The sequence below is a fragment of the Vollenhovia emeryi genome, unplaced genomic scaffold (genome assembly GCF_000949405.1).
Source record: "Vollenhovia emeryi isolate VEMERY1.0 unplaced genomic scaffold, V.emery_V1.0 DF939189.1, whole genome shotgun sequence".
Classification (NCBI taxonomy): domain Eukaryota; kingdom Metazoa; phylum Arthropoda; class Insecta; order Hymenoptera; family Formicidae; genus Vollenhovia; species Vollenhovia emeryi.
In genome coordinates this window covers 542,756-563,268 of record NW_011967177.1, presented here as the reverse complement: position 1 = coordinate 563,268, position 20,513 = coordinate 542,756, and the positions used below count along the sequence as shown (strand labels likewise).

General features: G+C 46.0%; 2 protein-coding genes across 2 annotated transcripts in view; one reads left to right on the top strand and one right to left on the bottom strand.

Annotated features, from left to right (window-relative positions):
* Positions 1-458: 458 nt before the first annotated feature.
* LOC105562405 (peroxisome biogenesis factor 10) lies at positions 459-2,807 on the bottom strand. Its single transcript, XM_012013214.1, has 3 exons — positions 2,315-2,807; positions 1,277-1,528; positions 459-1,131 (listed from the first exon to the last, which is right to left on the bottom strand). Exons 1-3 carry the CDS (start codon positions 2,606-2,608, stop codon positions 811-813), a joined length of 867 nt encoding a protein of 288 aa, XP_011868604.1. The 5' UTR covers positions 2,609-2,807; the 3' UTR covers positions 459-810.
* A 1,937-nt stretch (positions 2,808-4,744) lies between these two features.
* Positions 4,745-20,513, top strand: part of LOC105562403 (ras-like protein 3) — a 27,060-nt gene continuing 11,291 nt past the window's right edge. Inside the window, exon 1 of the mRNA XM_012013212.1 lies at positions 4,745-5,572. The gene's annotated coding sequence lies outside the window, so the exon portion shown is untranslated. The remainder of the gene's footprint in view (positions 5,573-20,513) is intronic.

The window sequence follows — 20,513 nt, the reverse complement described above, 5'->3', positions numbered from 1 at the left end:
TTATAACAGAAATATATATACATATATATGACAATGGATCTTGGAATAGTAAAAGTCGATTATATTGTTAATAATACTTTTGCCCAATTGATAATTTTATAAAATTAGTTTATAAACTGAAAATAGGACTATTGTACATTATTACTGTTTGTCTCAGAATTGGACTGTTATATAAAATGTAGCACAATACGTGCGGAAATAATGGAATAAAACTTGATATTTTTGTATATGTCTACATAGGCAAATATGTTATTATCGCTTTCGTCTCTTTGAACATGAAATCAATTCTTACTAATTGATCATACCTTTATAAACTTAGTTTATAAACTTACTAGATAAAGAGTACTTGGATCTTTTGACAAATACATAGTTTTGGAAATCTCACATTTTGAAACAAATTGTTTTAAAAGAAAAATAGATAAAATTACTGAACAAATTCTTTTTATTTTAAAGATGACATATTTGTCTTCAAAATATATTACTTGTAAACATGTAACATATATAAATATATACAATTTTTACTTTACGTATACACAGTAAATTCTTGATTTAACGAACTAATGGAAGGAAGAGGTATCCATTAAAGTCCATTAAATAGAATTATTTAATAAAGTTACAATTCAGAAATTACAAAGGACACTCTGTACACAACCATACAATACTTCGAGGCAGAAATACAGTGAATCTGCCCAAAACAAATGTGATAAGAAAAACGCACGATGCGGCGTTTTATGTACTGCGCTACTGTTTGATTCGTTAAATCAAAGGTTTACTGTGTATTGAAGGAATAGATTCGATTATCACAGAAAATTACAGATTCATCACGTGGACAATTCTCGACGGTGGTACGTATTCTCTGCAAAACGGACATTGCGGTTTGACGCGCAACCACTCGCTGAGGCAGCTCCAACAGAACAGGTGGCCGCACAGCGTCGCGGTCGTTGCTGTCGTCTCGAGGCACAGTTGACAACTGTGACCGACAGCTGTGTGTTTGGCATTGGGTATATTTAGAGCAGTAGTGTTTTGCGTCGTGCTACTCTGCCAGAATCTCAGTAGACATTGAATTAGGGTAGCAACTCCTAGTAATCTTAAACCCCAGCTGACAGTATCCACTGGCCGAGGACCATATACCTTGGAACAATTATGTAAGTGTCATCATCACTGAATTTTACAAAGAAAGATCAATGAAATGGGATCAATTGAGAGATTTTTAACTGCACTTCAAAATTTTATCTTCAGTAAAATATTTCCACCTTGAGCAGAGGTTAAAATTTACCTTCGTATAATCTAAGCCGGCAATCCTCCTACCCAGGCTGTAGTATCTACCATAAATGTAAAACATCCCTTTGTGGAGTAACACAATTATGGGTATCATCGTGCACAACCTGGACAGCAGGGTGTTGAGGAATGTCACCGCCGCCGGAGTCAGCTGTCTACGTGGATCGTTCACGTACGCTTGCAAGTGTCGCAGTAATTTGAGCAACGCTTTTTCGCCGAGGCATTCTAAGACTGCAGCTAGTACCCTCACCTAACAAGGAGAAACAGGCGGAACTTAATCAACTTGTCAGAGTCATTCCAGAGAGTTCTGTAAGACCCCGTCTACAATGAGTTGTACAGTCGCCAAAAATCGTCTTCATTATAGGCCAAGCCCAGTTTGCGATGAGTTGTAAGGCTGATGGCAGACAACGATCCGTAAACGCTTAAAGGCCTGAGGAGAAAGATTGTCGTAACGGTTTACGATTCCGTCGTAAGACTTAGGTCGGCGTCGAGAGTTAACGCACGAAGAATAGTAGACGTATATCGTATCCTCCACGTCGCGAGGCGACATACGACAATTTTTGGTTTGTTCACTTTCGACACCGACTTAAGTCTCAGTCTAAATTAAATTTGTCACACGACAAATGTAATATTAGCCTTACAACGGGATCGTGAACGGTTACGACAATATTTCTGCTCAAGCCCTAAGTCTGCCTTAGTAGTAGACGTAAGGCAAGGCAGAGAAAAACTTAAGTCGTACACAATAGACTTTCACAACTTGAGTTTTTCTCTGCCTTGCCTTACATCTACGACTAAGCAGACTTTGGGCTTGAACAGAGAAAAACTGACTTTACAATAGACTTTCACAACTTGAGTTTTTCTATCTTGCCCTACGTCTACGACTAAGACAGACTTAAGCGTTTACGGATCGCTTTCTGCCATCAGCCTTAGTCGTCAATCAGAAGTCAGAACCAGACGCCGGTGCTTCTTCTTTCTGGGTGAAAGAAAACTAACGAGACTCATTGTGGACTGGGTTTAGCAAATCTCTCGAACGTACGGTCAATGTGGGAACTCTACGCTGCTCCAAATTGGCCTGCACGATGCCGGTGTACTCCTCGCCCAACGTCTGATTGCCCATGCCCGACGTGAAGACGAAGTACAGCAACTTGAGCGGAGTGTCGGAGCGGATGTACTGGAGGAGCGTTCGGTGCACACCGAAATTCTGCGAGACCTCGGACAGCTTCTCCCGCAGGTACCTCACGAAATCGTCGTCCCGCTGATGCGAGCGCAGTATCTCCGCCTGGCCCGCGCATTTCAGCTTGCGGTTAGGCCAGTTGAGATCGGTCTTCATGTCGTGCGGCGGTGTCGCGCGTTCGTCGCAGCCGGGGTACGAGGCGCGCGATGTTAAAAGGCCAAGTCATGCGCGTGGACTTTAAAGAACGCTCTGCCTCGTTCAAGGTTCAATTCAAAACATTCCCGTCGTTGCGACTCGCGGAAGGTAACGCTAGGTCCGCTCGCTTTACTCACCCGCTGCCCTTCCCCCCCTTTCTCGTGCCCGAGCCTGAAGTGAGACGGGTATATTTTGAAGAAAGGTAGAGCGAGAGATCCGAGTGCAGAAAGTGCGAGTAAGACGGACTAATTATGCGACCGAATGAAATGTTAAGCAATTTCCTTGCTGAAAGCATAGACACACAGGCCGGAATTCATAATCAGGGGCTCGATCGTGAGTCGTGAAAAGTGCGAGAAACTTTATTGTTAAATATTAAACTCGTCAATGAAATTTGGAGATTCATAATCGAGCCCCGTGAATCTTTTTCTCTAGCGCGAACTTGTGAAAAGTGAAAATTTTGCTCACTTTTGTCACGCGTTTACGTTAGAGAAAAAGATTCATGATCGAGCTATAGCCAATGAAATGTTCCATACAGCATCTGTAGATAAATCTAAGACTGAATACCGGCTATAATATTATATATTAATAATATGATGGAGAGGGAGAAAGACGAATTTAAGGAAAGTAAAGTATCCGGGCTGCTTTCGCGAGTAGATCAAAATGATCCAGATTAAAATGACCTTGTGCTACGATTGGTCAAATCTGGAATTTCATCGAATAAAATTTCAATGTGATGCTATGAAATTTCAGATCTGACCAATCATAGCACAAGGTCATTTTAATCTGGATCGTTTCGATCTTCTCGCGAAAGCAGCTCCGATTGCGCACGTCCATATTGTTGCTACCGTTTCGGACTGGGGGTTGAGCGGCAAATTTCAAGATCGCGTGGATCGTTCGTGTATTGTTCGCATTATATTTCCACGGACCTTTTTCATGTAGATTCTACATTACGTAAATCATTCGAAATTAAGCGATCAGTTACTTCGAACTGAAATTTAAATCACGGTGAAGCTGATTTTCTGGGCTGTTTCCGCGAGAAGATGAAAACGATCCAGATTAAAATGACCTTGTGCTATGATTGGTCAAATCTGAAATTTCATAGCATCACATTGAAATTTTATTCAATGAAATTCCAGATTTGACCAATCGTAGCACAAGGTCATTTTAATCTGAATCACATTTTGATGTTCTCGCGAGAGCAGCCCTGGGGCCCGATTCTTGAATTTATTCGAAGAAGAAACGTATACGAAAACTCTGCTCTGACAGAAAAGTTGAAAGTCTATTAGTTAAAGCCATGCGAGTAGCCAATCAACTTGCAACTTTTCTGCAGGAGCAGAATTTTCGCATACGTTTCTCCTTCGAATAAATTCAAGAATCGAGCCCCTGAGAAATATCTGCGTTCAGTGGAGGGAAAATCGCTCAGCGAGCGCTTGGCGTTGATTGGGTTATACTTGTAGATCTGTGCTGTGATAGAACTATTCTTCTAGATTAATCGAATCGACGCAAGCGCTCATTGAGCAACATCCTCCGTTGAACGTGACCAATAATAAAGCCTATTACACAATGCCAGGCAACAGGAACAGGGAATAGAATTTTTGAAGCGTTGGATTCGTCGCAAATTTTCTTCCAACCAATCCAACGCGTTAGAAATTCTATTCCCTGTTCCTGTTGCCTGTTGCCTGGCATTGTGTGATTTAAGCCTGTCACACAATAGGAAAGCACAGGCAATAAGAACAGGGAATAGAATTTCTGACGCGTTAGATTGGTTGGAAGAACATTTCCGACGAATCCAACGCGTCAAAAATTCTATTCCCTATTCCTGTTGCCTGTTGCCTCGCATTGTGTGATAGGCTTTAGAGTCCAATCGCGAGTTTTCCGATTGGACCGTGACTGGTGATTTCCCAGCAGACTCCGTCGGTAAGGCGGGGCGGGCGGCGGGCGACTCGCCCGGTCGGCTGCGTCGACGGCAATGGCGGCGGTGCTTGTTCGCGGATAGAGGGCACGGCGGCGGCGCGGCGGCGAACGGCGGAGAGGCATCGCCCTAGATAACGGTAGAATCGCGCAGTGGTGTCGCGTTGTCTTCTCTCGCGTGAGTGTGAAAATCTAGGCGGCGGGGGTACAGGAAGGGCAGGCGGCGGCACCGGAGAGAAAGAGAGAGACGGAGCGAGATAGAGAAAGTGAGAGAGAGAGAGGCGCGTCCGTCTCTGCGTAATCAGCGCGTCGTCGTCGTCGTCGCCTTGTTTCGAGGCTCTCGCGTTGCCCTCGCGCGAACCACGAGCGAGCGAGTGAGTCGCGTGTGTCCCGCGGATCGATCGGCACGCACAGTGCCGATATATCAGGCGTGCTGCGTGTGCGAGCGACGGGACGAGAAGACCCGGTAGCGCAGTTGATCGTTACGTGCGACGCGAATTCCGATCCGACCGCTCGTCGAGCAAGTGCGGAGTCAGTCTAGTCGGTTGGCTAGCAGCGAGAACGGTCAACGTACAGCGGCGACGGCGGTGGCGGCGGCGGCGGTGGCGGCTTCGTCGTACACTCGGCTCTCCCCATGGACTCGTGACAGCGCGGAGACGGAGAAGCCCCGAGCCGAGTAAGACAAGAGCGAGCGAGAGCGCGCGCGGGCGGGCCAGATAGCGTTTATTAATCGCCGAGATCTCTCAGTCGTGGCGACGAGGAAGAGGCGGACGAGAGCGGCGCGTGAGGGGCGAAGAGAGATCGAGAGAGCGCACGGGCTTGCCTCTGCCTACGTGTGTACGTGTATGCGCGCCTGAGAGCCTGAGAGCCGACTTGCGCGAGCGACAGAGACGGAAAGATAGAGATAGACTAGTGAGGGAAAGAACGAGAACGACGGAGAGAATTATCGAGTGAACCCTGGGAGATACCGTGTTCTGCGAGCGAGGATTACGGGGCATTCAGGAGATACGAGAGGTAAGGTACTCGACGCGACGAGAGACGGGAGCGCTAAAAAAAGAGCCCTCTCTCTCCCTCCCTCCCTCCCCCGCCCCGTCCGCGAAGGCGCCGTGAATCGCGCCGCGCCGCGCCGTGGCGTGGCATGCCGAGCCGACCGGAAATCGCTCACGGCGCGGCGCGTCGTCGGCGCGCCTTCGCCTCGCGGTAACGCGCCGGGCGACCGCTCGCTCGCCCGCACGATCGCACGGCGTAATTTCGGCCCCCTCCCCCCCTTCCTCCCCGTCTCCCGCTGCGCCTTTTACACGCTCGGGAACCACCGGCGTACGGGGGTTTTTTTTTGTTTTCCTTTTCCCGGGATCGGCAGCGCGACGATCCGCGGGAATCGCCCCGTCGTGCGTCCGCCGCGTCTACGGCACCGGCGGAATCGGCGCCACGCCGGCCGTCGTTTCCTCGCCTTCCCCTCGGCGCGGGTCGCCTCCGGCTGGAGACGATCCCGGGGGAAACGGGCGGTTGTGGCTTCCTCTCGTCGTTATCTCTCCTCGTGATTTTCCCGAGCGAGCGGAACGACGACGACGGCGTGCGCGCGAGTGAGCGTGCGTGCGAGCGAGAAAGAGAGAGAGAGAGATCGCCCGGCTCGTTCCACCGGGCAACTAGCGTTTCCTCTTACGGTCACGGCCCACCCGAGTCGCGCTCGCCGATATACGTGACGATTCGAGTTTTACGCGAATCTGTCGCTTTCTTTTTTGCGAGGCTCTGAAAGGAACCTCAGGAATTGACGCCGGGTGGTTCGGACCGATTCTCCGTCTCTCTCTCTCTCTCTCTCTCTCTTTCTCCCCCCACTTCTGTTTCCGGTCCTCCGGTTTTCACACGTGGATGTACGTGGAAACGCGCGGTCGGCGCCCGTAATTGGTTACTAACGAGCGCATCTGTAGGAATGTCTCGCCGGGGGCTTCTGCGTGACTAATGCGACGAAGAAATAAATAAATCGCGCCCTCGCGGTGGTGGATCGCCGGAGACAAAGGCGGAGGCTCTTTTCGGCCGTTGGCTCCTCTCGCGCTCTCTTTCTCGGCGTTTAAAATAAAATAGACGCCGTGCTCCCACGCGGCTTCGACGAGGGGTGGGGGAGGAAACGGCCAGTGACTGGAATGTACAGCGACGCGGGAAAATACAACCGGGGAGAAAAGTATCGAGATGAAAAGCGCGGATCGGGTCCGGTCTGCCTTCCTCGCCTACCACCCGTGTCTTCTCTCGTCTCTCCCTTGCCTCCCGCTCGCGTAATACACATTTTCTTTCCAATCGGCGGAGGAAAAAACTCAGACCCGCGAGTCGAGAGATTATCTCTTTGTCGTCGTCTGTCGGTCGTCGTTGAGCTCGCTCATTCGAAAAATTTGTCCATTAGACTCGGTCTACAATGAATTCTTGAGTCGTTAATCAGAAGTCGAAAAGGGAGAGATAAAGAAAAATTGACCGAGGGGGAAACCGCTAACCAAGATCTTGTACACCAATGCCCACTAATGCCAAGTTACTTTGTCTTATTATCTTAATTTATTTTATTTCTCTTGTTTTAACTTATTTTATCTCTATAATGCTCCAGCAAAGCCTAATGCCCAAACTAATGCCCAAAAAATGCCTAGTAATGCCCAGTAATGCCGCAAATCTGTACACCGCAATGCCCTCAGCGGTTTCCCCCTCGGGCAACTCATTGTAGACCAGGCCTTACGCAGGATTCGTTCTGGATGCGATAGCCAACAGTTCCGTTCGGGACGTTGAGCGACTTGCACGTTTTCTAACCTAGAACAGGAATTTTTGGTACTCGAGGGGGGGGGGGGGATTCATCATCCGATTGCGGCTGCGGTCAAGCTGTCGCTTCGAATGTTACGAAGTATTCTTCTTCTCTTTTCTTTCAGTAAAGATAGAAAGAAAAAAGAAACGCTTCGAAGCATTTATAGCGGCAGCTTGACCGCAACCTGCATCACCCCGCGCGAGGCCCGACAGTTGGGCCTCTGCATTCTGTGAACTGTTTGACATTGCGTCGACTATCAAGAACTAAGCAATACACAAACGATTATTGGTTCGACGTGGCCGTGTCGGCTCCGAGTTAGAGCCGGGTGCCAAGAATTAGACAAAGAAGAAGCGACACTCAACGTGATTGGTTTATACATTTAGATTCAACGAGGAACCAAAAGTAAGAACCATCCCGAGTCGAAGTTCTGGCCCTACGTTAAACCTTTAATTCTATTATATAGTAGGACCTAAGACAGTAAAAGAGGTCGAACTGCAAGTACAAAATTTACTCCCACTTTAAAACCGACAGTGTCGGAAATTTCTTTTTTTTGCCAATTTAGCATTAAACTAGGTCCTTTTAAGTAGAAGCTAAAGTAAATTTTTGGAATGAAAGATTCAAGGGAGGAGTAAAAAATATGTCAAAGTACGTTATTGCTGATCTATGTAGGTGTAAATTATCCTTAAAGGTATTAAAATAGTACCAAAATTTCGACTCGGGATTGGATTAGATATCGGACGTCGGTTATCGGATCCAGTGTGAATCCTGCATTAAGGCCGAACCGGACCATAGTATAACTGGTAGGTCCACTCTCTGCCGGCACCTTTGATCTTTGCGGTCCCGGTCACGTGGTATTCCGCCATACACTCGGGCAGAATCCAGCGACGCGTGTGTGTATACGTACTCATCGAGGTCACACTACCATACATACAACTTTTCTCACATTGGTCTGCCCTAGTCTGCCCAGAGCAATGTCGGATGCGCAGAAGGGATCGACGCGAAACAAATGACAGAATGGACCCACCTGTTTTACTATGATCAGACTAGCAATTGTTGACTCGGACTGAATTGGAATTGACGATTGTCCTTTAGCCAATGAGAGCCAAGCAGCCAGCGATTTAATCGGCTCTCATTGGATAGAAGACAATCGCCAATCCCAATCCAGTCGCGTCGACAATTCCTAGTCTGATTCGGCCTTTGGGGTTTCGTCGCGATCACAAAGATGATACCCTACAGCCCGATGCGTGAATCCGAAGTCGCAGAGTCCATCGAATCTGAAGCGTTGACACGAATCTCGTTAATTTAAGCCCGTAACGCGGCGACGGGAGAAAAGAACAGGGGCTAATCGTTTTAATATCGAGGGGTGCAGGTTGGGTGCCGAACACGAGGTTAGCGGCGCGCCAGAGTGAGACGTGTACAAAGTTTTAAAATGTTATCGATTCAGGAAAAAGATGGAAGGCGCCGCGTATGTAAAAATGTTGATACTCGGAGTCACTCGACTCGCTCTCGAGGGAGGGCCGATTCACGTTTCTACTTTCTCATTATTTTTAATTTATTCAGCTTATCGCCGAAACCAATCTGGCGCTGCTGTACTTTTTAAAATATATATTAAAATATTAATGTATATTATAATAAACACGTATTAAAATATTTAATATATTAAAATATAAATTACATTTAAAATTGAAAACCAAGTAAAAGATCGAGTTCGAAGCTTCAGTGTAAGGTAGGAAGGAAATTTTAGTCCAGTTCGGGTGACCCAATTCGCGACAAAATCTTATATATTTTTTTGTATACTTTGTATTGCGAAGAATATTTGATCTCGTAATACAATGTGAGGAAATAAACGATACATAGAACTGCGAGCGGAATTGTATTCGTGGCTTGTCTACGGCGGCAGCTTAGGAGCGAAATTAAAAATCGTTTCGATGTGCGGAGCTTCGGAGCTTTTAAACGAGACTACCTTGAGTCGCCTCGCTCTCTATTTTTTTTTACGTGTATCTTTATTCCCGTGGATAATTTCACGACTGGTCCATGGCTTTTGCGGCGAAGATCACGGGAGAACCGTGGCGTGTTTTAATTCGTAGTCGACTCACGTGAGTCATCGGCGACTCACCGGAAGTGGCTTCTGGGAAGAAAGACGGCAGGAATGTCGGCACGTAATGCTGATCGAGTATTCTTATGTCGTCGGAGATTTCATTTACTTACGTATCTACCGCGAGATGGAAGAATATTCTTTGTTTACAATTTCTTTTGCAACGTGAATTAAACACGGACGGATTACGGATAATCGAACGCGTGTAAAGTCTTGAGAAAACTTTGCGGCCGGTATTCACAGTCCGTTTTTTTATTTCAAAATTATCTTAAGTAACGTTTTAAAATGCTAATACAGCTCCGTGATTGGTTTATAACACACTAAGGCCCGGTTTCACCAACGTTGTTTAACTTTAAGCTTAGCTTGATTAGTTCTTCGTCTCTTTTCAACTGTTACTTTAGAAAGAGACAAACATGAATTAAACTACGATTTAAGTTATGATCTTAAATGTACACGTCCATGTAATCGTGGGACAACCGATGTAAAAATATGTTTAACTTGATAACACGGTATTTTCATTTCTTTTTGGTATTATAACTCACCAAACACATTAGCGAAATTAATATCCGTACTAACGGACATGAAACCAGTCGTTTACTCGAAGGTGATCACGTCGGAAGATTCAAATCCCTATCGATTTTACACACGGAGAGAATTTTCTCTCAAAATTTATCTTGAAAATCATGTAATCGTGGGATTTGGCATTTTGGAGAATTTTATGAGAGTTTCTTGAAATTTTACCATACATTTTACCAATAAAATAGATACTAAGTAAGTAAAATGTATGGTAAAATTTGAACAAACTCTGAAAAAGTTTGTTCAAGGTAAATTTTAAGAGAAAATCCTCCCCGTGTAAGGCTGATGGCAGAAAACGATCCGTGAACGCTAAGGCCCGGTTTCATCCAACGTCGCTTAACTTTAATCTTAGTTTAATTCACGTTTGTCTCCTTCTAAAGTAACAGCTGGGTAGAGACAAAGAACGAATTAAGCTAAGCATAAGGTTAAACAACGTTGGTGAAACTGGACCTAAGTCTGTTTTAGTCGTAAACGTAAGGCAAGGCAGAGAAAAACTGAAGTCGTATACAATGGACTTTCACGACTCAAGTTTTTCTCCGCCTTACGTCTACGACTAGGGCAGACTTGAGCGTCTACGGATCGCTTTCTGCGATCAGTCTAAGAACTATAAATACCGGTCTGCATTTCGGAGAGTCGATTTCACAAACCTAAAAGGGATATCCACGCCACGATATTTTTCCGGACGAAAATGGCAGTGTAAAAGTTTACGGCGAGAAAACGCGAGTTCTCAAGTCGCGCGTGAACGCTGTTAGTGCCTCGTAAGTTGGTGACTCGCGGACGGGGCTCGTCGATTTTACTTTTGCTCTCGGTCGCGCGAGAGCCGTCGCGTTATTTGCGACTTGTTGAACCGTGAATGACATTAGATAGCACGTTGGACGCCGCGGCGTAGTGTTAATGCACGCCGTATTAAACGCAACCGATGCGCCCGGGCAAGTTAGCGCGGGACAAGCCACTCGGAACGTTCCGAAATATCTTCAGGAGATCCCAAAGATACAGCGAGGGGCTTTTAAGGCGCGAGGACTCGCGAGGAAAGTACGACAATAATTTTCGCGCGGCGTCCGATACGTTAATCGACACACACGTGTGTCCCGTGTCGACGTGACGCTGGAGAAAGACCAGACGTGCGGTTAGCGTACACGATATCGTCGCGTATCGCGTGGTGAAAACGATAAAGCATTTTATTTAAGCGATAACTCGCCGACGAATTCATCCTTGAAAGCTGAAACAAGAAATCTTACTCCGCGTTGTTTGATCGATGGCCGCGTACGATTATAAAGATTGATGCCGCACTTACGCCGCAGTTCTCGTTCCTGCAACGGAGTACATTTTTTCCTTCTCTCATTACCGTCGGTTTTGCGAGACGCGGGGGGATATTACACGATATGACGAGTGAATGCAGACTTGGATTTTTATAACGCGCCGATATGCAATTTCCGTCGATTTCACGTGTCAGTGTCGTAAGGGTATGGGACAAAATAATCTCTCACTCATCTAGGTCAGGACTGATCAACTCTTGTATCGAGATCCTTCGCATGCCACGTCTATCAGAGGACTGCTCCAGTCCTCCGTCGTGTTCAGTCTCCCCCCAGCCCAAAACAAAAGAAAGCTTCTCGGTCATTACGCCAGGGACGGGTCCTCCGAAATCAAAAGTACTTGAAAAATTAGTGATTCATTCTCTTGACAATAGATGAAGTAATGCGTCGTCTACAATGCGTGGAGTAAGCCTGGAGTAAGGAGTAAAGAGGTCAATTTAATTTCTTGCTCCTACTTCAGTTCTTACGCTTACTCTCGGTAGAGACCCTGTAATCAGAGACTGGCCATAAGAGTTGGTCAAATTCCCGCGAGTGAGGGAGAAACATAGGCTGTCTCACTCTTCTACGATTCTACGAGTGTGATGGCCTATGTTTCTCTCTCACTCGCGGGAATTTGACCAACTCTTATGGCCAGTCTCTCTGATCACAGGGTCTCTAACTCTCGGTGAATCGGAGCGCCATCGGCCAGTGTTACAAATATTTAAAAAATTATGCCTGTATTTTAGCACCAAAAGCCAAAAGTTCTCTGGTTCCATCTTACTCCTTACTCCAAGCTTACTCCACGTATTGCAGACGACACTTAAAGAAACGAGTCATTTTCATTTCTAAGGCAAACCGCACGCGATACTATTTTAGAGGTTTAGATCAGGTGACCTAAATCCTGATTGGCTCTCGTAAGCAATCCAGTAGGAAAAATAGTATCGTGTGCCATTGGCTTTACTTCTACTTCACCTCTGACGCTTACTCTCGGCGAATTAAAGCGCGGTTCGACCAATGCTACAATTTTTTTTTAAATTATGCTTGTACTTTAGCTTTTACACTGAAAGTTAGGGCCGTTTGTGTTCCACGGCCCTTATGGTTGCCTTACTTCTTACTGCTTACTTCCAAAGTAGACGGTCCTATGCAGTGTCTAGAATCTTGCCAACGAAAATAGATGAGTAATAAGTGGAAATATAATAATAGATCGATACGTCGCGTCGCCGCCTCGCGCAATTTGTATTCGACTTTACAACGGACTGGAGAGCTGCAGGTTATTTTATTTAATTTTATTTAAGAGAGCCTCGACACCCTTTTTCTCCTTTGCCTGCAAAGCCCCTTCGATCAGCCCGGGTCCCCAGCTGCGTCTGCCGGCTCCGCGTCCGCATGTTTCACGCTCTTACAACGCTCGCCATTTCCGCTAATCTCCTGGAAACTCGTTAAGCCCATTCAATTTACCGTAATCGTTCATTCGTTTGTGACAATTTGATTTTCGCCGGGCGAGATTTTACACGCGAGCTCACGCGTTCCAGGTCGCCGGGATTAACGCGGAGAGCAGGTTACGCGTGAGAAATGGGGAAAAAGAACCCTCCCCCCCCCGACTCTCTTCGCGTGGTTTAAACAGAGAAATAAATGGCAGAATTGTTCGTGGAACTTTATCGCGTCGACACCTGCAGCTTCTCTCTCGCTCTCTCTTTCTCTCGAGAAGGGTGCACGCCGAGAAACAGAGTCCGTCGCGATATATCATTCCGTAAACATTTCCATTGATAAACGCGAAGCCGGAGCGCAACTGCGATCGCGACTGCGTAGATTCGCGGCTACGATCGCGCCTGTTGAATACGTGTAGCGGCGCGGCTACGAGAGCGCGAGACTCCGCTCGACTTTGAACTCGATGGTCGTCTCCTCGACTCGCGTCTTGGAAATAGCGACGCGTAAATACCGGTGTTTACGCGCCAATATCGAGCTATTTCGGGATAAAGTTTTTACGCGCGTATCCCGGTAATTCGGTTGCACTTCCGCAACTCGGGGGAGCAGAAAAAAAAATGGTACGTATCGCCCCCCACGACTCCGTTAAACTCCGTTAAACGCGGATCCAATTAAAAACTCGACAAGATATTAGAGTCGCTCGATTAAATAAATATTGGTTTTCAACTTTGTTCGTAACGTAATAACGTTTATAAGCTCGCGTCGGTGAAATTAAAGGGAAGAATGACGTTCGTAATTTCCATGAAATGTGCAACACCGACGTTTCACTGCGAAACTTAATAAGGCTTCCGAGGGTTACGCACCATAAGGTTCACGAGCCCCGTGACTCACTGCGTGACACGCAATGATACGGATTATGGAGATTGTTATTTTTTTCTCTCTAGCGATGAGGTGTCACGGTGCATTTTTCGTTCCACGACTTCCATATATTTTTAGCGCTTACTGTTAAAATTCATGTGACTTTTTGATAACGAGAGTAGAAGTGCACGGAGAGGATTTTCTCGTGAAATTTATCTGCAAATCATGTAATCGTGGGACAACACGGCATTTTGAAGTATTTTTTGAAACGTTACCATACATTTTACTAGTAATTGTACTTGGTAAAATTTCAAAAAGCTCTTACAAAGTTCTTCAAAATTCCGCATTGTCTCACGATCGTATGATTTTCAGGATAAATTTTAAGGGGAAATTCTCTCCGTGTGGTAAATAAATTTATTGCTACTAAAATATTAAATTTATCAAAAGCTTTAATCATAAAGCTCTCGATAAACCTCAAAAATTAAGACGCGCGGAGAGAATTTTCTCTTAAAATATATCTGCAAATCATGTAATCGTGGGACAACACGACATTTCGAAGAATTTTATGAGTTTTTTTTATTACTATACGCTTTACTAGTAAAATGTATAGTGAATTTAAAAAAAGCTCTTCGAAATGCCATGTTCTCCCACCATTACGCGATTTTCAGGATAAATCTGAAAAGAAAGTTCTCACCCTGCAAGTCTTTAACAATTCTGTATTAGACAGACAAATTAAAGAATTGTGACTAAGCATGCTTCGCACTTTAAACTAACATAATAAATGTGAAGGGTAATATTATTTATGTCTAATATAAAATACACATTCGCCATTTTATAATCTCACTGCGTATTCACAGTTGGCATTATGGGAACCGGTTACACCAGCCGTTTTAGTCGCTAAGCATTTTTCTTCGCAGCCACGAAGCCCGCATTCCCGTAGATTCGTAATCAACTCTAGCGATACAAAGAGCGAAAGCGGAGTAAATGCCGCGGACTAATTAATTGTTTTATCTCACGGCGCGCATATAAAATGCAGATAATTATTTTGTTAAATAATCGCCGACCCTCTTTCTAACGTTTACCGTGTTACGCGCCAACTTTCATATCGCGCATTATTACGGCGGAGCATAATACGTGCCCTATATACGCGACGAAGCCCGGCCTTAGGAAGGCGAGTGATTTCCTGCATTTGTCTCGCGTAGGCAGCACGTGTGATCCTACTCATCCGATTAACATGTGAATTCCTCGCGGGCGCAAGATCAACGTAAGGCTCTTCTCGCGGAGGAGCCGCGCGATATTGTTCTGCCGAACGCGCTACTTCCCTCGTAAGCTTATTCCGAAACTCGCTCGGAGCTGCAAATAGCGCCGAACCGATTGTTCAGGATTTATTAGCCAAGACCGACGGCACGCGATACTATTTTTCCTGCTGGACCGCTTGCGAGAGCCAATCAGGACTCGGCCTCGGGTCACCTGGTCTAAAACTCCGCGTCCCTATTGGCTCTCGCAAGAAATGCAGTAGGTAAATTACGCTGTTGGCTCTAAGAGAGAGCCTTGAGGTATATCAATTAGAAGCAAGGGAATTTATTAGGGGGAAAAAAAGAGATCGTAAGATCTGGGCTCGATGCTCTCGTGATGAATGAACAATTTTGACGTAGCGTAACCGCGACAAGTTGCAAAGCGCGGGACTTAATTGGCTCTCGCGTTTACCAGGGCGTTAAACAACTCGGAGATTTGTCGAAAATAAAAGTGTGCCCGCGTACATTAACGCGATCGGGTAGCGAAATTGCGAAGGTAATTGGCGGCATTAGTTCGAGCACGCGTTCCGTACGCCGCATTGTAGCGTGATAACAATCACGCCTGATGTCTACCTGCGTTGCGCGCGTTGAACGCGCCGCGCGGTTAATTGGACCGTTCACGGCGCGTGCGGGGTGAGGAATGGCGCGATTAAAATTACGAATTCCGGCGTTGCTGGGCATTTATCGGGGAAACATCGCGCCACCACGAGGTGTTGCCGAACCTCAGATCCCCCGAGGTCGCGGGGATTAATTCGGGACTCGCGTTTAACGTAATTAAACGACGATGTTCGTCCGCCGACAGACACCACGTTAGACCTGAGATCGATTTCAGAGACAGCGACGTTACACACGCGGTCAAACGGTAACCGACACGTCGGACCGTCTATTAGCTGTCTAATGCAGCGATGGGAGTCTGCGTCGCGTGTCCTTCCCGTGCAGAATCCTCTCCCGGTCTCTTTCTCTCTTTCTCTCTCGCCCTCGCAAAAACATCGATATGACCCTTGAACGTTTTGCGGTGGCAAACGTTGAACGATCAGAATTAAATGAAGCGCAAACTCAAATCCAGTTCGAACGCAACAGCGGCATTTGGGATCGTTTTTAGACGGGACTAATAAAATTAACATAACATCAAGAATTATTTGACACCAGCAAATTACTAACAATGATTAAGCTTCTAATCGACCATGACTGGCGATGTGTTTTGTTAACGGAAAGGGAACGGGGATACTTAAAAATCGCCTTTTCGATAGTGCTGTGTACATACAACCGACAACCCGTATCGGTACGCAGTTCACAAGTTGAAAATATACGCGTAGACAACATCTATACTGTTATTGCGACAAATATTATCATATGCCTCGGTGATCGAATTGGTGAGACGCCCGCCTAGAGTGTAGGTAGGTCCAGGTTGAAACCCTGGCTGAGGTAATATTTTTCGCAATAAATTTTCCGCGTTAAAAAAAGCACATCGCCAGTCACGGTCGATTAGAAGCTCAATCATTGAAATTAACATAAATTCCATTTTCTCAGGATTCCATTTGATCAGCCCTCAGGATCAATTTTAATCGGGTTTAAAAGCCGCTCTGGGAAAAGTGGGTTGAGATCGCCGTTCGGCCAGTTCCTACAATTTTAGCTTCTCGCACGAAGGCTGGCGCGCGCGAGCAACGAGAGGAAGATTACGACTGGGAGAAAGATCAATGATATCGCGTCACCTTTGTCCTCTCGGGGAGTTTACACTATTTTTAATGAGAGCAGAGAGACGCCGCCCGTCCCAGATTCTCGATTTATCCGAGTATCAGTTAAACAACGAAGGTATTATACGAGAGAAGGAACGCGCGCACGCGGATAATTAGCCGGCTGGCACGATAAGGCGAGTCCGTGCGATCGTCGCTGCCGACCATGATAATGCGCGCCTCAACACTGCATTGTCTCGCCGGTAACCGTGCGCGAGTTGGGCTCGCGGGTACACGCCTTGTGTGCCATTACGACGATTTACGCCGCCGTCAACGACAGAAATAAAACTTGAAGCCGGCTCTCTCGCGACCGCGTTCCGTGCGAATGTCGCTTAACTGCTATTGCGCAACTGACGCGCACGCAATTTGCTTCCCGTTAATCAAACGCGATACGTTTTCGCACACACGCGCGCGCGCTCGCGCGCAGGATTAGCCCTCGTGGGCCGCCCGCTAAGTGTATGAGAAACGGGGACGTCAATCCCCAAGTGAGATTCTTTAATTATTTATTCGATTATTAAAGTAAGTTCCTCCGCCGTTTGCACTCGTGAATCGGGGCGAGCTGCGATCGGCGTTATTGACGTGCGGTGTCACGGTATAATGGAAATAAATCATTGTGCGCGCGTGGAAATATCCTGATATTAATATGAATAACTTTAAACACAAAGGAACGATCGATTTATGCAGATATTGTATATGTGCACACACGTAGATACGGCTGTGTGGGTCGTTGTATAAACAACGGAATATTTTCTGCGATATTCTCTCTCTTTTTTTTTTTGGAGAACTATCGCAAAAAGTTCGTAGCTGGGTGGGAGATTACTCTATTGATCACACTTCACACTGTAACAAGGGTTTTTCCACGGTGAAAAACGCTGTTGACGACACAAGAATTTGTTTTATTGTTTAACATAAAACGTACGGGAAAGGAACGGCGAGCCGGATCGTTTTTACGGGCGTGGTTTCTTTTGCCGGGGCATTTTCAGTTCGCGGCAGTTTAAGAATCGTATCTTGCCGCTCCATTAAAGTATTATAGATTAATAAGGCGGTATTTTAAGAAGAGAAACTTAGGAAGCCTGACACACAGCTTTCACAAGTTTCTTAAGACTTCTGACGACGGGACGACAGTTTCGCGCTTCACAGAACTTGATGCTTGCTGAACCGTTTCTGTTTAACTGAACTTCCATTTAACCGTTTCGCTTGTCTCCCGTAAGCTTCCAAATTTAAACAAACGCTTACACAGCATTTCGGCGTAATTTTAACTCAATATTTTCGTATTTATCGCGTACTCAAATTTATCGTACAAATGGTCGTTTGGAAACGAGAGATTCGCGAAAGTGTGGAATATGGGAGAATAGAAGGCAGCGTTTTATACAGAGTTGCCGTGTTTTAAAGAGGAAAATGGGTCAAATCGGATCCGAGACAGCAAAAGAAGGACATGCATTGGCAAGCGTCCCTGCTCTCGTATATTCTTCGATCCGCGGATTTTAGCTTCGCAACTGGCCGCACCGTCTGGCGCGCGTGTCCATTCATTAATAACAATGTTTGGCGAAAATCCGCGTAAGTCTTGCGCGTATATATATATTGTTAATACACGGCCGATTGATTGCAAACAATCGATCACGGTGTGGTAATAAAACCGTGTTTCGATGGGCAAACGCACAACTATTTGCCCGATGAAAGTTCTATAAACGTTCGACGTCGGCGTACCGCTGCAGTAAGCTGCTTGATTGATCGTGCTTATCCGATGGAACCAGTGTCCACAAACCAGCAACGTGAGCGAGCAACGCGTGAAGGAGAAGAATTCGTTTACGGCATGGAGTCCAAATAAAAAAAAGGGGGGTGCGACACGTTCGATATTATTGAATAGCTTAGAGTCGACGAGAGAGTTGTCCGGAAAATAGTAGAGAACGGTCCCCCCATTATGAGACAGGCCTCTAACACGAGGGAAGTTTTCAACATCCAAATTCAATCGCAAATCTTTCGCAGCGATTTAACAGTGAATTTTCCACTAAACGGACTTCACTGCAAGGGCAACAAATGCACGGTGGCACCGGCAGATGATGCCTATTAATTTAGTAGAAACCCCGCTATTTCGTATTAAGAGCCTATCTCGTAATAGGGTACGGATCTTTTTTTTTCTAAATACCTTTTAAAGGCGTATTTAGGACAAAGTTAAATATAAGAATATTGACTATAAACAAGCTTCAGTGTGCACCCGGTGCGCACTGGTGCAAGAAGCCGAATTCGCTATTAGAGAATATGGAAGAGAGGTCGTTAGAGGAAAGTCCCCAGTTATGGGATAGGCTCCTAATATGAGGTAGCGAGGTCTCTGCTAAATAAACACCATCTGTTGATTCCACCATGAATTTTTTGCTCTCGGAGTGAAGTCTGTTTAGCGGAAAATTGATTGTTAGATCGTGTAATCGTTGCGAAAAAAGATTTGTGATTGAACTTGGACGTTGAAAATCTGCCATCTCATATCCTACCTCATAATAGGGGACTTCCCTCGCGATATCGTATTCACGATACTCCCGTGTAGATATATACCGCGGGACTTTTGCGTGGCGCTTCCGTTACACATCCCAGGATTAGCTCCCGGCGGAATTAACGTCGTGACGCGGAAGACGCGCGAGACACAGATTCACTCGCGCGCGGCCGCCACGACGCGTTGAAGAAACGTTAATCGGCACGGGCGGGTAATTGGGTCGTACCGCGGTCTTCGGGCCCCGCGCGACAGGCGACTTGTGACGTGGAGGCCGGAAACCGGCAGCCTAGAAACCGGAAACCGAACCGGACCGGCAGATGCCTGCGAGGAGCGACGTTGATATACGGCGCACACGCCGCGCCGATAATCGAACGCGACTCGGGCGCGTGCATGCGTCGGGCGGTAGGGAACGAAATCCGCGAGGCGAGATAAAACCTCTGGCAGGCATCGTCGATCGTTCCGCCTCGGTGGGTGTTTCAGAGGTGAGACGGACGACGCGGGCGCCTAAATGAAAGTAATTTTGTATATTTAACAAGAATAAAGACTTAGGCCAGTATTCATAGTCGGATCTTATATTCAAGACTGTCTCAAGATCATCCTTGGATACGTCGTAGCCAATGAAATGTTCCGTACAGCATCTTTAGACATAATAAATTCAAGACGGTCTTGAATATATGAGATCCGACTATAACTACCGGCCTTATTGTCGTCAGCGAATAATTAACCAACGTAGGAAATTAATAATCGACACACTGGCAAATTCTAATAAAAGAAATTTATTGCGAAAAATATTTCTATATTTAGCCCCTTGCGTATCGAACGGGGGGAGGGTTCAAAGACGCTCGACGGTGAAAGTAAATAATAACAGCGTATTTATTGCGTGTACTTAAAGCTACGGGACGTTAAAGTGCGAGAACGCGGGTAGTAATGTACGAATGGTGAGGCGTCGACAAAATCTGCCGCTGCGAAGCCTGTCAGTAATAATAGCGAGGTAAAAATAAACGCACAGGAAAATGATAGCGCGCAGAAATACAAAATTGTATGTGTGACAACTAAAATTATAATTAAGACCACCAGATACTATTGTAAACTCGCGCGTGACAGACGGAAATATCGTCCCGAGAAATAACTTTGTGCGTGTGCACGAGGCTCGGAGTATAAATAGTAATAAATAGGGGGTGCATCTTCAGAGAGGTGGACACTAAGGATGTGTTCGAAAATGGATTTAGTTACTGCCAGTGAAAACAGTATAGTTGGTAACAATGAAAATTACTGGTGCTGCGTTTTTCGCACGCCAGTAATTTTCATTGCTACCAACTATACTGTTTTCACTGGCAGTAACTAAATCCATTTTCGAACACATCCTAAGACGCGCCACTTGTTAATTTTCGGCGAGAAAAGTAACGGACTAGGACTAGAC